The sequence below is a fragment of the Balaenoptera physalus genome (genome assembly GCF_965194825.1).
Source record: "Balaenoptera physalus genome assembly, chromosome: 13".
Taxonomy (NCBI): Eukaryota; Metazoa; Chordata; class Mammalia; order Artiodactyla; family Balaenopteridae; genus Balaenoptera; species Balaenoptera physalus.
In genome coordinates, this window is record NC_138892.1 from 25182603 (window position 1) to 25201324 (window position 18722).

An 18722-nucleotide genomic window follows, 5' to 3' on the forward strand; every position below is an offset into this window, starting at 1 on the left:
CCTTGGTTTATTCTTGAAGTTCTAATGCTATTTTTCACCTTCAAGAAAACCAAGGGTACAGTCCTGAATCCTCTTCTTTATTAACCACAAAGAATCAAAGACCTCCTGTGTTTCATATTCTTTTTTCCACCAAAATCCACAACAAAAAGTCTCCCCATTAGCCTTATAGGAATTGCTTTTCTCAAAGAGCCATTCAGAGCTCTACAGTGCCAATTCCCTTTTCTGAATCATAGCAGATTTTGAAGGCTGAGTAGGAGGTGCTGAAAGTAAAGTACCCAGAAGGTGGGTGATAGAAGCTGGTTTAGGTTATTTTAGGTTATTTTTATAGCACATAATTTGCCAGAGCTATGCAACACCATTCTGTTTGACATCTCAGAATGTTCATAAAACCACCAATTCCATTGCCTTATTTTAAAGACGTTGTCCCACATCAGGTTTTTTGGAGAGGAGTAGGGTGGGGTAATGGTAGAAGGTTGTTTGTTTTGTCAGAATTTCATAATTAAACTGTAAGCCTAATTAGTAGGCCTGTAAATTTATGAGGTACACTTATTTAAAGTCATTTTCAGTAACAAGTGAACTATTGCTACGAAGACAAAGTTTCATTTCGCTTTGTTCACTCTAAAAAAATAGGTAGATGCTTCAAATAGTATAATAAATTGTAAAATTCAGACAACAGGTATGTAAGGAAAAGGATGTGTTTCCTTTTTTTTTTTTTCTCTTACTCTTCTAGGCCAGTTGCTTTTCTGTTTACCATAACTTATACCAAAGTATATCTTATTATCTGTAAGACTAATTTCTGTTTTTTGTTTCCGTAGCTGTTTTTATACCAAATTCTACGTGGTTTGGCATATTGCCACAGAAGAAAGGTGTTACACCGAGACTTAAAACCACAGAACCTCCTCATTAATGAAAAAGGAGAATTAAAGCTAGCAGATTTTGGTATGGAATGTATGAGATATTTATAAATAGTTCCAGGTGTTTAAGTTTAAAAGAACAACCGTTGACACTGTATGATTGCTTTTATGTGGGTTTGGAAGTGTTCTCTGTAGCTCATGGAATAAAATATTTGAAAATTTTGGTGGTGAGTTATATTAGTGAATGCTAAAAGGCATTGGTTCTCAGGTATGGTCCATAGACCCCCTAAGCGTCCTGAGACCCTTTCGGGGGATCTCCAAAAGTATAATATATTCTCAAAATTATACTAAAAGTTTACTTGCCCTCTTCACTGTGTTAATATTTACATCGATTATCCAAAAGTAAGAAGGGATAAAGCTACTGGTACCCTTAGTATAAATCAAGGCACTCGCATCAAACTATACTTAGTAGCCATTGTATTCTTCACCACTATACACTTGTAGGAAAACACTTTTTGAGGTATCAGATGAAGCAGTAAAATTTATTAAATTTTATTAAATCTCCATTTTTGAGTAGGTTTCTTTTTAGTATTTTGTGTGATGAAATGGGAAATACACATAAAACACATTTGCTGCACACAGAAATACTATGGTTATTTCAAGGAAAAGTGCTTGTGTAATTATATGAGTGCAAACTGAACTAGCCCACCCCACCACCTTTTTATTTTAAGAAGTATCATTTTTACTTGAAAAAAATGGCCAGTAGACAAACTGTGGTTACTCAGACTTAGGTATTTGGCAGATGCTTTCTTAAAAAATGAATGAAGTGAGCCTGTCATTTCAAGGAAAACAACTGTGAAAGTATTTCTTGACCATAGTAAAATTTGAGTTTTCAAGCAAAAATTAGATTTTGGAAATTTGGATCTGCCATTTTGAATTTGATAGCTTCCCAGTACTTGAAGACTTTTCTGGTGAGATCAGTGGTGACGTTAACAAATATGACTTTTTTTGATATGCTAAAGAAATGTGTAAACATTTGTAATATCTGAATAGCCTAGAGAACCAGTATTTTCCAGATAACCAATGCATGGTATTACAGAATCATGCATAGGTAAAATATCCATTTAAAGTGCAGTATCAGTGAATTTTAATGTAGCAAAAGTATTAGAAGTTGATTGATATAGTTTCAAGTTACCATATAATCTTTAAGAAGCTAAATATTTTCTAACTTTGATGTAGTATCAAAAAAGTATATGCACAATTATCAGAAAGGCTATTAAAATGCTCTTCTTTCCAATTTCGCATCCGTGTGAAACCTGATTCTCTTTATATATAACTTCAGTCAGAGTAACATCACAATAGATTGAATGCAAAAGTAGATATGAGAATCCAACTGTCTTCTATTAAAATAGACTACAAAAATGTAAAACAAGGCCATTCATACTAATTTTTATTTTATTTTGGAAAAAATATTTTTCATAAAAATACTCATGTTAACATATAAATGGTGTTTTTAAGGAAGAAGTTTTAGATGTTTCTGTTTTTCTAATATGCGAATGTCAGTAAATATAATCTACATAAATAAAAGCTCTTTGGATACTCAATAATTTTTAAGAGCCTAAAAGGGGTCCTGAGACTAAAGAGTTTAAATGTCATTACTGAAAGGGATTCCTTTAATATGCCTGCCACCATGCTTTTTTTAAAAAATAGTTTTATTTATTTATTTATTTATTTATTTATTTAATTAATTTATTCATTTGACTGCGTTGGGTCTTCATTGCTGCGCGGGTTTTCTCTAGTTGCAGCGAGCAGGGGCTTCTCTTGTTTGTGGCGCACGGGCTTCTCATTGCGGTGGCTTCTCTTGTTGCAGAGCGCGGGCCCTAGGAGCATGGGCTTCAGTAGTTGTGGCTCACGGGCTCCTAGAGCACAGGCTCAGTAGTTGTGGTGCATGGGCTTAGTTGCTCCGGAGCATGTGGGATCTTCCTGGACCAGGGATCAAACCCATGTCCCCTGCATTGGCAGGCGGATTCTTAACCACTGCACCACCAGGGAAGTCCCTGCCACCATGCTTTGTATTTATTTATATGCTTAATAATTTAATTAGTAGCTGTCTGTCTGTCTCTCTTTAGCTAATCCAGTTATAAGGGACTAGAAAGGTGAAATAAAATTACATGTTTTTTGCTTCTAGGGAGCAAACTTTTTTATATTGAAGGAACTCCATATAGTAACTTCGTTTTTTTGTGTTTTTTTAATATTCCACATTCTGAGATTTTGAGTACTGTAACAGAAGTTAGTTTTTAAAAGCCCATGCAGTTTTTCATAGTTAGTATTTATCATTTTTCGTAAGTGATTATAGTTGTTTTACTTTTGGAATATTTCATTAATGTGATAAACATTAGTGTTTCAAGTATTACTCTGTTAGTAACAGATTAAAAATTCACTGTTACTAAGTGGTGAATTTGTTCTGAAAATTCCCATACTTTTATTCATTTAACACTTTTCCATTTGTTTGAAAGGTAGGTTGCTATTTAAAAGGAATTGGGTAGGTCACATGAGTCTAAATGAGAAATTATAAGTCATTTCCATATGCTTACATAGAGTCTCTAGGGCATAGTTTATGTTATTTTCCTAGTAATTGTTATTCTCTCTCTCTCTTTCCCTGCCCCTCTTTTAAATTTTTTTGGCCAGGCTGCATTTACTGCTCCTTATTCCTTAATCCCCAAATGAATGACAGTGATGGAGAAACCCTGCTTGGTTATAAGATATGCAAAAAGAATGGCAAAAGCCATCAAAAATGTACTTTTGGTGGGGGAATACTATGAGTCCTTTAAATTTTGCTTTTTACCTCTACAAACCAAGCCAAGCAAATTTTATCTGTCCACAGGCCAACAGGAAAATCTAATTATTCCATGAGATAGTACAATGAACTTTGTCTCTATTGCTTTTAGTTATTTATTTTTGTATTGGTTTCATAGTAAGTATACTTCGGACACAAGTAAGGGAGAGTCATATAACTGAGTATTTTACAATAAATTGTTCTTGATCTCTATGACCTGCTTTTCCTGTGATCAGGGAAGTATTAATATAAATAGACATTTTCATTAATAATAGAAAATGGTTTATATAATAATACCATATCACAATTAACTTGGTTTGGAAGAAATTACTGTGTATTTCATTTCATGCCAAAATTGCAGATCTAATTGTGAACTGAATCAGAAGCCTGTTTGAGCAAGCATCATAGTTTAGAATTCTGTCAGGAGGTGAAGTATAAGTTACTGAGGAAACTATAGCTGCAATTGCTTTGATGTTATATGTATAGCATTAGCAAACTTGCAGCCTTGTCCTTTCCCCCATATAACCCAGTATTATATCAGCAAGAGAAATCAGAAAGCTGCTTCCATTTGCTAATTACCAAAATTGGTTGAATTTATTTTACCAAGTTGGGACGGTAGAGTAAAACCTGTAATAAAACAGTGTCAACATTGTTTCAGTTGCATCCTTTAGCCCTTATACTTAATGAAAATAGTATGAGTACTGCCTAATTTTTTAAATTTCTGGCTTCATTTGGGTGACCTTATCCAGTTTAACAAAGTATTGAATCATCCTTTTATTACATTTTTCTTATTTAATATTTTAATCAGATACAGTAGTTACACACAACAGAAATCACAGCCTAAAAATTAATTATTCCTTGTTGTTTGAAATAAACTGTATGTTAAAATAAATTTATATTTCTTCATATATCTTTTAAAGTTACTTCTTTAGGTGATCAGAATTTGGAGGCGTAGAGGTAATAAAAGCAACTGTCTTACGCCAGTGGCTCAAGAGATAAAGTTGTGAACTCTTGCCTTTATTTCTAGATAATCAGTGAATTTCATATTAAATTGGCAAAGGAATGGTTCGTGTTTTACGTCATCTATAGCAATTAATAATATCCAAAGACAGTGAGGTTCACCTTATTTTAAAATTAACCATGTAACTTAAAACTTAGAAAGTACAGAATGACATTGTAGTTTATTCCAAGGAAACTTTCTCTAAATATAAACTTCTACAAGGGAATTGTCAATAAAACTTAACAGGATCATGAACCAGTAACTTCATGGTTTTTGGTAAGAATTGATATAGCAAATGTAAGTTGGAAGCAGGTTAAAAGGTGACAAAAGCCTATAACTTTAAGAAGTAAAATTGTTTATCTTAATGTCATTGGCCTGTTTTGCATTAATTTAAATTCAAGTAGGAAATAATTTTGGCATAATAATTCATGGATAGAAGGAGGGTATCTTAAGTTTAGATTAGCCCAGATACTGTACCAGGTGCATTCACTCATAAAAGTAAGCATGGTCTCTGAATGTGGAATTATTATTATTTAGTTTAATAAATAATAGGATTTGCTGACCCAAGACCACTCACACTCAAAAAAAAATTCATAAACCTAATTTTGTTAAGCCTCAAAAAGGCATAGAGTAGCCATCTCAGGCATCCTTGTGACTGGAGTCATGGTGAGAATATGGACTGGGAAATGCATTCTAGCTATTTCTTAATTGTTTTCTTTTCCCTGTGAAGGACTAGCCAGAGCCAAGTCAGTTCCCACAAAGACCTACTCAAATGAAGTTGTCACGCTGTGGTACCGGCCGCCTGATGTGCTTCTCGGTTCCTCAGAGTACTCAACACAGATTGACATGTGGTAAATATATGCAGATGTTACTGCCATTTATAATTTTGAAAGAATGTAGCCATTAACACAGGGCATACCAATAGATATTTGGCTTTAAGGAGACAAAATATAAGCAACGATTAAGAGTTCTGGCAAGTAAGATCACCTAGGTTTAAATACCAATTCAACCACTTATAGCTATACAATAACCTTATTGAAATTATTGGCCTGTGCCTCAGTTTCCTCATTTAAGGAAATGGGAATAGTAACAATAACTACTTTAAAAGGCTGTTCTGTGGATAATGTTAAGACCAAATGAGCTAATGTATATAAAGCACTTCGAAGAGTGTCTGGTACATAGTAATTTAAAACAAAATTTATTTTTATCATCATTTAATATTCACCAAAACCCACTTGCTTTAAGTTGATCTAAAAATAATATTGAAAAAATACTGTAGGCATCTTCCTCACATAGCACTTGGATCATGACACTCCTTTATTTAAACATGTTTGCTGCTTCCCCATTTATTACCTATAGAATAAGGTACAATTCTTCAATCTGATACTTAATGATCTCCATAAAATGTCTCTAAACTACCTTTTTCAGTTTATTTCAGACTATTCTCCACAAACGTTTCCTTTTAACCAAGTGACTACTCACTATATTTCATAAATAGCCTGGGCTTTCCCACCTTTGCTCTTGTGTTCATACTAGTTCACCCATCTGGAATGCCTGCTCTTTTTCTATAACTGGGGCCTGTGCCTAGGGCCTTCAAAACATAGTTTTTCATAAATCCTTCCTGAATATAACCTAGCCTCCCGTGGTAATTCCTTCCTCTGAACTGTGGTTATACTTATTGCTTGCACTCTTCGTATAGTGATAAATCACATACTTCTGTTTTGTCTTGGGTTGAACATTTATATAATTAATTTTTGTATTATGTAACACTTCTTTCTTTTTTAAACTTTTTTAAATTGTAGAAAAATATATACAACCAAATTTACCACTTTAACCATTTTATGTGTACAGTTCTCTGGCATTAAGTACATTTACATTGCTGTGCAAGCGTCACCACCATCAGTCTACAGAATTTTTCCATCTTGCAAACTGAAGCTGTGTACTTATTAAATAGTAACTCCCCATTGCCCTCTGCCTCCACCATTCTCCTTTCTGTGTCTGTGAATTTGACTTTTCTAAGTATCTCATGAGTGAAATCGTATTGTATTTGTTTTTTTGTGACTGGTTTATTTTACTTAGCATAAATGTCTTCAAGGTTCACCCATGCTGTAGATACAAATATCTCTTTGAGTCACTGCTTTCAATTCTTTTATATACTTAGAAGTAGAATTGCTGGATCATATGGTAATTCTATTTTACATTTTTTTTGAGTAACCACCATACTGTTTTCCATAGTGGCTCCATTATTTAATCTTCTATATAACATTTTAAAATATAAAATTAAATTATATATATAATTGCTAGATTGTGAGCCCTTTAAAAGAAGGACTGTCTTAAACTCATATGTATTCACACAGATCCTAGAAGACAGTATCTATTTAGTGAGCCTCTATCCAGTTCTCTTCCTTCTCTTAACTCTCTCCCTCTCACTCTCGCTCTCACACTCACACTCACACACTCTTCACCCTGCATCTATGTGTTGTGTCTCTGCTTCCTGCATAAAAACATCTTGAAATATTTGCTTCTCCCTAGCCCTGCTAACCACTACCTAATACATAGTAAGCTTTATGTCTCTATTAGCCATTGTTAGTGGTGTTCTTCAAGGATCATGCAGAGGAGGGCTGGACATTTTAAGTGGAGAAAATGGATAAGGCCGTATGGAAGTTGAGACAAATAGGGTAAATGTTAAGAAATTAGTTTAGTCGGATCTGAAAAAAAATCTCTGCAGATTTTCTAGCAGGCTAGTACAAAATTCTCCAGAGAGGCAACCTTAAGGAAAAGATTCTTGTGCTTAATAATAAATAAATGGTTTGCTCATCTTTTTTTTTTTTTCTTTTTTTTTTTTTTTTAATGCTACATTTTGTAGGGGTGTTGGTTGCATTTTCTTTGAAATGGCTTCTGGAAGACCTCTGTTTCCAGGATCAACTGTGGAAGATGAACTGCACTTAATTTTCCGACTGCTAGGTAACAGAACTCTGTTCCCAGTGATTTGTTATGTATAATTGAGTAGCTAGATAAGACTATATCTTTAAAAAATATATTTATAAATTTGATACTGAGACTAACATAAATAGCTGTTATAAGAATTATAATTAGCATAATTACAATAAAGATAGATCCTTCTAGGTAACTTCTGCTTTTTATTTACCAAGTTCTACCTTTGCAATAATGATTGTATGGAAGAACAGAGAAGAGAAATATTATTGAAAATTGACTTTTAGCACATTATTAAGAAATATTTTAGCTTAGGTGTCAGTTAGACAACATTTTTATAGCATCATTGCTTAGTCCAAAAAAAAAAGTCTGTATGTTTACTATTTCTGTCTTTTTAGTTTCAGTTGAAATAATCAAATTATCTACTAAATATAAATTGTTCTTTAAGACACTTTCTTAGTTCTCCCTATTTATATATATTTGCCTGTATAAAAATTTCTATATATTTATAAATATATATTTTTTTAAATTCAGGAACTCCATGTCAGGAAACTTGGCCAGGTGTTTCTTCAAATGATGAGTTCAAGAACTACAACTTTCCAAAATATAAACCACAGCCTCTAATTAACCATGCACCCAGGTATTTTTTTTTTTTTCCTCTTTAAGTGAAAGAGGGGGAACCCACTTTTTTTTTTTTTTTTTTTTTTTTTTAAGTCTCTTGAAGCATTAGCCACAGTAAGGATTCAGGGAAAAATATGTGATACACATACACAGTTCTTAAATATTTTAGGATTTAATTTAATTTCTTTCTTCCTGTGTCATATTAATTTTATAATTTAGTGAGCAAGAATTACCAAAGTATGTAAGTCCACAGAATTGAGCTGTAAATAAAATGAATATAGAATATATATAATAGAATTCTAGGGCTTACGTAGATTGTTCCATTTCCCAGAAAGAAGACATTGATTAATGCCTTATTCAGTACTGTGAAGACCATGATGAAGTTTGCTTTGCTTTCTACACAATTATTCTATATGTGTTTACTTAGAAAAACCTAAGAATGTGTTGTAAGTAAAATCTTGACTCCTACACAAAATGACCCATCAGCACTTCAGTCAATGTTAATGACAATTGTATTTGAAGAATATAAACTCTTTCTGACCCTTCATATCCTATATGTTGGCCATCCAATTAAAGTTTCTTTTCAGACCTACCTCAGATCCATCCAAGACTCCCATTACACTTTGAGTCAGGGGACTTCCCTGGTGGTGCAGTGGTTGGGAGTCCGCCTGCCAATGCAGGGGACATGGGTTTGAGCCCTGGTCCAGGAAGATCCCACATGCCACAGAGCAACTAAGCCCATGCGCCACAACTACTGAGCCTGTGCTCTAGAGCCCGCGAGCCACAACTACTGAGCTTGCATGCCACAACTACTGAAGCCCACGTGCCTAGAGTGCCACTGCAATGAGACGCCCGTGCACCGCAACTAGAGAAAGCCTGTGCGCAGCAACGAAGACCCAGCCCAGCCAAAAATAAATAAATATTTATTTAAAATTTTTTTTTCACAACATATTTACTTATGGAATGTATTACATTTTCAATAAGTAACATAGAATAACCCCTTTGACTGTATTTTTTCATCTTTCTTTAAGAAAAAATAAAAATGAAAAGGGCACCAGGATACCAAATAAGGCCGATATCTGTTTCGTTGTTTCACATAGCTCACAACATAACACACTCACTCTAGTTCCATTTATTCTCAAGATAGGGAAGAATAGTAAAACCATTCTGGTACCAAAAATATTTTGAAAGTTTTTATGTGAATTGATGCTCTTGTCACTATAGCAACTAAGAACATGCTAAGTAGACTTTCTTAGGAAGAATAATGTGTTAGACTTTTTGTATGTGTCTCTCCCAAATAGCGTAAATCCTATTTTTGTCATATATATATATTTTTTTACACTGGACATTACAACATTTATGTATGTATACATATGTATATTTGTTGTAATGTCCAGTGTAAAAGGTTGCAGCTCTTTAAAGCAGATTCTTTATGACCTTAGCACCTAGCTTGTCTATGGCCAAGGAGTTCTGGTTATTTGTCAGAATGGCAAACTGCAAAGGATTAGAAGACTCTGGAGAATCTCTACGCCACAGCATCCACAGTACCGACTAAGCACTAGGGGGGAAGGGGGGGGGATTTTTTTTTTTTTTTTCCTGTAATTGTGCTTTTGCCAGTGAAAGTCAGTGCAAGATAGAATTTGTGATTTCTGATCAAGAGATTATCTCATCAAGATAACCCCTAAACCCTCTACTCCCTATTTCATTAATTTCATCCTTGTAATTACCTGTCTTTATTGACTATCTAATTGGTTTTTTATCCCTTTTTAATGAGTTTTATAAAGTTATTGAGGCATATTTAAATTGAATTTTATAGCTTGTAGTACCCAATGCTCAGCCGACCGCCCTGTAAAAATTTGTTGAATGACTCATCTCTGTTTATCTTGAACCACAGTGATATATTTTGGGGTCACTTATCTGTTTGTTTTCACCGTATAATAGGAAAATGATGCTTTTGTACTCTTGCCTTCACTGAAACACTATGAAAACAGATCTAGTTTACTGAAGCTTTTTCAATAATAGAGGTTATTTTGTTTTGAGACAAAATGGTGATTTTTAAAAATTCTGTAGTTTCAATAACCTAACCCTTGAATATTGAACATTTGAGTTGATGCCCAGTTATTTGTGGTTTCTTCTTAAACAAGTGGCAAGATAAATCTTCTAAGGATAAAAGATTTGAGTCTGAAAGCAGCAAGGTGTGCTATTTTAGGGCACTTGAATTTCACAGATAAAAACATTTGGAAAATAGTTTTATTTGAAAAGTTGCTATCAGCTAAGATTAAAAAAGAATAAATTGCTACTTGTCTTTCGTTGTTTTTAGGTTAGACTCTGAAGGAATCGAGTTGATAACAAAATTTCTTCAGGTAAGTTATATCTTATTTTATAATTGTTAAATGGTCTGTTAACTTCTCTGAGCCTTTAGTTTCTTCATCTGTAGAATGGGATCAGTAATACCTCCCTCAAATATTTGTCATGACAATTAAATAAGATTATGGTAGTATCTAGCATGCTTAAGACATGTGCTTAGGTGAAAAAAAATTATGGTTTCTCTTAATGTGTCTGGGTCTCTCATTGTAACCTAGAACAGTCTGAGGTAGTTAGCTGCTGGCCCTGATCAACTGTGTCAAGGCCATGTTCTCTGCAAGTCCTGTTCTCTTACATTCTCTTTCTTTTCCTTATACTTACTGCCTTACAGGCTGTTGTACCTCCAAGTACCATCCATATCTTCACTCAGAGCAGGAAGAAGAGAGAGAATACAAGTGTGTCAGTCGCATTAGTCCTTTTGTATCTGGAAAGCAAAGGCTTTTCCAAAAACCTCTGTAAGGACTTCTTCCTAGGTCTCCAAAACCTTCCTAAGGCCAGAATATTAATTGTAAGAGAGGCTGAGAATTGGGGAGCAGGATTGTCATAATTAGCCTAAACTTAGAATAGTCATGAGTCATATGTCAGAGTTGGAAGCATGGATACCTTAAACAAATCTACATTATCTTGTCAAGGAAAAAAGGGAAATGGGTATTGAATAGGTAATTTAATAATGTCTTTCAGAAAGGTATTAGGTATATTTCCAGTAATCCTTTGGTATTCATGAAGAAAAGTAACATGAAAGGTCAGATATTTTGCTTTTTTTCATCACTTCAGAAAATATAGGGAATCTAAATTTTTCGTTAAGATCCAGCTTTATCTTGGAAATTTGTAACTGAGATATAATCATTGCTACATAATCTCAGTAGTAACTCAAATTAGAGCATAGTGCTCCAAATTGGTTCTTAAAAGTAATAGTCACTGTATTAAGTAATCAAGATAAGAGTAGCTCTAAATGCTTAAATGCTAATTTGTGTGTATGTGTGTCTCCTCCCCCTTGCACATGCTTTTTCCAGTATTTAGAGAAAAAAATTAATGAAGCAGTTTTTTGGTTTCTCACAGTATGAATCTAAGAAAAGGGTTTCAGCAGAAGAGGCCATGAAACATGTGTACTTTCGAAGTCTGGGACCAAGGATACATGCTTTACCTGAAAGTAAGAGAGATTCTAGAGTGCGTCCCCCCACCCCCTTTATTTTTATCCAGGTTTGGAGACTGGGGTGAATTAGGGATTTAGGAAGATGGTTGGTTTTTAAGCCTAAAATTCTGGTCTTTCTGTAATTAGATCAGAATTCCTTGAAGGGAGGTGTATGTCTTACTTGCCTGTTTTAATTTATTTCTTTTAACACTGAGCATATTGCCACGACTCTGTAAGAAATCAGTAGCACTTAGATGTGGGTCATTAGTCTTATTTGACTTAAGTTGGAAAATGCCATCTGATGATAGACATTGTCACTAGGCCCAATCTGGATTGCTTTGATTCAGAGTTGTTAAAAATGGATTTCAAGCAAATAGTAATGAAGCACAACCAAAACAAGATTTTTTTGTGGAAATAAATTTCTTTTTCAAGATGTGAAGATGATTTTCCTTTACTGTGTTCACTCTGACTTTATCCCCATGACAGTGGTGAGCATATTGTCACTAAAATAGCTGATTCCTCATGCCTGAGGTGTAACTGCTTGATTTTACTCAGAAGTTTCTTATAAATTACCCCAATATTTTACTTTAAAATTAACAAGGTGAGGACTTCCCTGGTGGCACAGTAGTTAAGAATCCGCCTGCCAATGCAGGGGACACGGGTTCGAGCCCTGGTCTGGGAAGATCCCACATGCCACGGAGCAGCTGAGCCCGCGTGCCACAATTACTGAAGCCTGTGTGCCTAGAGCCCATGCTCCACAACAAAAGAAGCCACCACAGTGAGAAGCCCGTGCACATAACGAAGAGTAGCCTCGGCTCACCACAACTAGAGAAAAGCCTCCGCGCAGCAACAAAGACCCAATGCAGCCAAAAATAAATTTAAAAAAATTAGCAAGGTGAGTGGGGAATTAAGAGAATATTTGGGAACTGAACAGCCAGAAGCTTTCATTAATTTCCTGTTCTCATTTACTAGACAGTGTTGATTCACTAAAAGGTTTTCTAATTGGAATCAAGACTCCTCAAGACTTTTCACTTAGAACTTATTGGATATCTACATATTTTAATTAATTTATTTATTTTTGGCTGCGTTGGGTCTTCTCTACTGCGCACGGGCTTTCTCTAGTTGCGGTGAGCGGGGGCTACTCTTCGTTGTGGTGTGTGGGCTTCTCGTTGCGGTGGCTTCTTTTGTTGCAGAGCACTGGCTCTAGGTGCAAGGGCTTCAGTAGTTGTGGCTCGAGGGCTCTAGAGCACAGGCCCAGTAGTTGTGACACATAGGCTTAGCTGCTCCGCGGCATGTGGGATCTTCCCGGACCAAGGCTCAAACTTATGTCCCTGGCATTGCATTGGCAGGTGGATTCTTAACCACTGCGCCACCAGGGAAGCCCCTATTGGATATATTTTAATGAAAGACTACCTCTCTGGCAGAGATGGAAATAAGAAGGATGAATTACAAGTGTTTTTTAAGATATTTACATTTCATTATTAATACCAAGTTTTATAGTTTGAGGTGTGGGTGAGGTGTACAAACCCATTTCTTGTTTTTCTCTAAAATTCTGAAGATAGTTTGAGGATTTGACTTTCACGCCATCATAAGGAGACGGATAAAGAACAGAGAGAATAAAACCGAGTAATACATTTTGATTAGGTCTTCCAACCTCAGTAAGCCCTAGAAATAGACAATGTACATTCTCCTTAGAGAAACACATACTCAAAGCATGATTTAAGGCAGAATTGGGGGAGAAAGGTTCTGAGGGAGAGGTTATTTGGTTTGGTTTTCTTCTCAAAACATTGGGACAAAAGGGAAAATATTTCAGCAGGGCTGTAACCTTGTAAATGTAGTATAAATGTTTCATGTTGAATCAGTATACATTTTTAGATATTTTGTCTATAGTTGGGTTATATTTGCTTTAATGATAGACTTTCATCTGATAATTTTTGTCTGTGCATTTTAGGTGTATCAATATTCAGTTTGAAAGAGATTCAGTTGCAAAAGGACCCGGGTTTTCGAAATTCTTCTTATCCAGAGACAGGTGTGTTTGTCATAAACCATTTCACGTGTCGATCATGAAATTTTGCGTGGAACCAAGTTTTGGGTTTATAAATTGATCGGTAAAATTATTGATGTAAAAAACAATGTACAGTGCATTCCACAGCTGTGTATGTTTAGCATTGCACATACTCACTTTCCTGTATGATGTGGGCAGCTCAGTAATTCTTCAGAGAGAAATCTGACTCAGTCAAATCAGGGATCCTGAAAGCTGCAGATGGCACAAAGACCTTTTACAAGTGGCCTGGCTTGATCACTGCACACGCCATCCCTGGCACCTGAGGCAGAAGACACATCTTGTGCTTCCCTAGTCATCAGGTTCATCACTTCGAAGCATAGAAGCTATAGACTGACCCCATCAACAAAAGGGTCATTTAAGACAGTGCCGATCACTCTTACCGTGGAATATTAGCTTTTGCTGGTGGGAACATTAGCTTCATAGAGTCAACAAATACTGTATGTGGGATAAAACTGAACCTTGAACTGCCTCATAAAATGACTTTATATTTTAGGACATGGGAAGAACAGAAGACAGAGCATGCTCTTTTAAGTCTGGTAACATGGTTTCAAGCCCAGCCCCCAGCCTTTCTTATCAATCAAGGACTCAGATCTGAAGGCAATTATTTCTTTTGGTGGACTTGGAATCTTCGTTTGTCTACACTGTCCTCTTCACAGTGGAGTCTTTTTATTTCAGACCTACAAATTGTTTTTATATTTGTTGTCACAGTGTGACAATTTTTTTGTACAGTTGGTTTTAAGGTCTTCTCTGCCATTAGAGCCAGTAGGTTACAGCTATTGATGTAACTGTAGCTGCAATTTTTGTGCAGGACTGAGAAACACAATGCATTATTTATTGCGGAATCATTGCTGCTAAATAACTACTGTCTGTTTATTTAACACAACAGTTGAATGCCTGAAGAAGTTGCAGTGGCTTTATTATACGTGAATGCATCTGTTTCTCCTCACAAATTGTTTTACTGCTGCATTTTTTCTTTGTTTGTTTTTAAAATTAAAGTACAGTGTTTCCTGGAATGTAAATCCAGCTTTGCTTAACAGTAAAATAAGTGAGCCAACTTGAACACTCTTACATTCATGCTATATAATTTTTTTATTGGACATTGGCAAATAGAGTAGTAAGAAATTGATAAGCACATTATGTTTAGGAAAGCATGTGATGCAGAAGTTGATTCAAGCAAGTGAATACCTGACATTTTGGAGATCTCGCATTAAATACCAGTAAATTAAAGCACCAAAATTATTTATTTTTATTTTTCCTCATTTTAGAAATATTTACTGCATATTATTGGATATTTGTATACTAATACACTTACCTATTTTACATCATGCTTTAATTTAGTTAAAACTAAACCATACAAGTCCAGTCAAACATCAGAGGTCTTGTTTTGTTTATTTGTTTTAAATACAATTCTTTTATTAGAATGGATGATACTTCATTGGGGAACAGTTTTATTTCATTTGGGAGCTGTGTGTATGTGTGTGTTTTAATAACATTCACTTGGAATCAGTTGAAAGCTGTAATATGTCTTTGAAATGAGCCATGATAAATACAAATGAGAGAAATGAGAACTTGGAAGATTGTTTTAAAGCATTATAGATATTATCTGTTTACCAGAGATAGTAAATATTACAGTTTTAATTATGCATCTTTTTGAACATCATAAATACACCGTGGTGTTGGTAACAGTGTTTTAAGCATTTGTGTTCACTTTTAAGGACTATTTGTTTAGTGCATCTTACCAACTGCAAATCTTAATTGCTATATTTTGAAATGGTCATGTAAATTTTGGGCTTATGTATCATGAAAATAGTCATAACTTAATTCTTTTCCTGACATTCACTGTAAAACATTCAGGGGTCCTACCATTTCTGTTCAGGAAATCTTGTAGTTTATTGTTATTTAACAGTATTAAGTGAATTTTTGTATATTTCATTTTAACTTTATTTGTGAATAGTGATTGTGGCATGTTTGGGGTGTTGTTTTAATGTTTCATAATACTGAAATTTTAATTTTTTAAGAAATTTTCTGGAAGAAACAGATTCATGTGTAATGGTGAATATTGGACCACTACTGCTTTTCACATTTGTAAATTGGTTTTATGTTAAACCCTGTAGCCTAACAAACTGCTGTTATTTCTAACTGACAGATATGTATTAATATTGTACTTTGAAGGTTATAAATATTATGTGAAAATTCCTCCATTTTGTTTTGAAATTTATAATAACAAAATCTTCATGTTGTTAAAATGTGGTTTTGTTGAGTCACAGTTCTTTCTTGGGGAAGAAGGCTGTGCAGAATGGGATCATTTTCTCTTTTTTTTCAATTTTATTTATCTATTTTTATACACAGGTTCTTATTAGTTATCTATTTTATACATGTTAGTGTATGTATGTCAATCCCAATCTCCCAATTCATCACACCTCCCCCACCCCGCTTTCCCCCCTTGGTGTCCATACGTTTGTTCTCTGCATCTGTGTCTCTATTTCTGCCTTGCAAACCGGTTCATCTGTACCATTTTTCTAGTTTCCACATATATGCATTAATATATGATATTTGTTTTTCTGTTTCTGACTTACTTCACTCTGTATGACAGTCTCTAGATCCATCCATGTCTCTACAACTGACCCAATTTCGTTCTTTTTTTATGGCTGAGTAATATTCCATTGTATATATGTACCACATCTTCTTTATCCATTCTTCTGTCAATGGGCATTTAGGTTGCTTCCATGATCTGGCTATTGTAAATAGTGCTGCAGTGAACATTGGGGTGCATGTGTCTTTTTAAATTATGGTTTTCTCTGGGTATATGCCCAGTAGTGGGATTGCTGGGTCATATGGTAATTCTATTTTTAGTTTTTTAAGGAACCTCCGTACTGTTCTCCATAGTGGCTGTATCAGTTTACATTCCCACCAACAGTGCAAGATGGTTCCCTTTTCTCCACACCCTCTCCAGCATTTGTTGTTTGTAGATTTTCTGATGATACCTTTTCTAAACAGTGTGAGGTGATACCTCATTGTAGTTTTGATTTGCATTTCTCCAGTAATTAGTGTTGTTGAGCATCTTTTCATGTGCCTCTTGGCTATCTGTCTACTTTGGAGGAACGTCTATTTAGGTCTTCTGCCTATTTTTTGATTAGTTGTTTGTTTTTTTAATATTGAGCCGCATGAGCTGTTTCTATATTTTGGAGATTAATCCTTTGTCTGTTGATTCGTTTGCAAGTATTTTCTCCCATTCTGAAGGTCTTTTCATCTTGTTTTCTTTGCTGTACAAGAGCTTTTAAGTTTCATTAGGTCCCCTTTGTTTATTTTTGTTTTTATTTCCATTACTCTAGGAGGTGGGTCAAAAAAGATCTTGCTGTGATTTATGCCAAAGAGTGTTCGTCCTATGTTTTCCTCTAAGAGTTTTATAGTGTCCAGTCTTACATTTAGGTCTTTAATCCTTTTTTTAAAAATTTTTATTTATTTATTTATTTTCAGCTGTGTTGAGTCTTCGTTGCTGCGTGCGGGCTTTCTCTAATTGTGGCGAGCGGGGGCAACTGTTTGTTGTGGTGCACGGGCTTCTCATTGCAGTGGCTTCTTGTTGCAGAGCATGGGCTCTAGGCACACGGGCTTCAGTAGTTGTGGCACACAGCTCAGTAGTTGTGGCTTGTGGGCTCTAGAGCCACAGGCTCAGTAGTTGTGGTGCACAGGCTTAGTTGCTCTGCAGCATGTGGGATCTCCCCAGACCAGGGCTTGAACCCGTGTCCCCTGCATTGGCAGGTGGATTCTTAACCACTGTGCCACCAGCGAAGCCCTTTAATCCATTTTGAGTTTATTTTTGTGTATGGTGTTAGGGAGTGTTCTAATTTCAGTCCTTTACGTGTAGCTGTCCAGTTTTCCCAGCACCACTTATTGAAGAGACTGTCTTTTCTCCATTGTATATCCTTGCTTCCTTTGTCATAGATTAGTTGACCATAGGTGCGTGGGTTTAACTCTGGGCTTTCTATCCTGTTCCATTGATGTATATTTCTGTTTTTGTGCCAGTACCATATTGTCTTGATTACTATAGCTTGGTAATATAGTCTGAAGTCAGGGAGTCTGATTCCTCCAGCTCCATTTTTTTTCCCTCAAGATTTCTTTGGCTATTCGGGATCTTTTGTGTCTCCATACAGATTTTAAGATTTTTTTGTTCTAGTTCTGTAAAAACTACCATTGGTAATTTGATAGAGATTGCATTGAATCTGTAGATTGCTTTGGGTAGTATAGTCATTTTCACAATGTTGATTCTTCCAATCCAAGAACATGATATATCTCTCTATCTGTTTGTGTTATCTTTGATTTCTTTCATCACTGTCTTATAGTTTTCTGCATACAGGTCTTTTACCTCCTTAGGTAGGTTTATTCTTAGGTATTTTATTCTTTTTGTTGCAGTGGTGAATGGGATTATTTCCTTAATTTCTCTTTCTGATCTTTCATTGTTAGTGTATAGGAATGCAAGAGATTTCTGTGCATTAATTTTGTATCCTGCAACTTTACCAGATTCATTGATTAGGTCTAGTAGTTTTCTGGTGGCATCTTTTTTTTTTTTTTTTTAATTTTATTCATTTTGGCTGTGTTGGGTCTTTGCTGTGGGCGGGCTTTCTCTAGTTGGAGCAAGCAGGGACTACTCGTTGCGGTGGCTTCTCTTGTTGTGGAGCATGGCTTCTAGGCACGTGGGTTTCAGTAATTGTGGCGCGCAGGCTCAGTAGTTGTAGTGCACGGGCTTAGTTGCTTCATGGCATGTGGGATCTTCCCGGACCAGGACCCAAATCCATATCCCCTGCATTGGCTGGCAGATTCTTAACCACTGCGTCACTAGGGAAGCCCTCTGGTGGCATCTTTAGGATTATCTATGTATAGTATCATGTCATCTGTGAATAGTGACAGTTTTACTGCTT

General features: G+C 35.3%; 1 protein-coding gene across 4 annotated transcripts in view; it reads left to right on the forward strand.

Annotated features, from left to right (window-relative positions):
• CDK17 (cyclin dependent kinase 17) overlaps positions 1-16002 on the forward strand; it is a 97504-nt gene extending 81502 nt beyond the window's left edge. For 3 of the 4 annotated variants that reach the window (XM_082419418.1, XM_082419417.1, XM_082419419.1), the window contains exons 10-15: positions 816-939; positions 5421-5541; positions 7557-7654; positions 8159-8264; positions 13693-13770; positions 14300-16002. In XM_082419418.1, the coding sequence (XP_082275544.1) occupies positions 816-939; positions 5421-5541; positions 7557-7654; positions 8159-8264; positions 13693-13770; positions 14300-14519 (747 nt within the window). In that variant the 3' untranslated portion in view covers positions 14520-16002. Of the gene's footprint in view, positions 1-815; positions 940-5420; positions 5542-7556; positions 7655-8158; positions 8265-10565; positions 10609-11668; positions 11760-13692; positions 13771-14299 lie in introns of all 4 variants that reach the window. The other variant, XM_082419416.1, reaches the window with a different exon arrangement.
• Positions 16003-18722: the final 2720 nt, after the last annotated feature.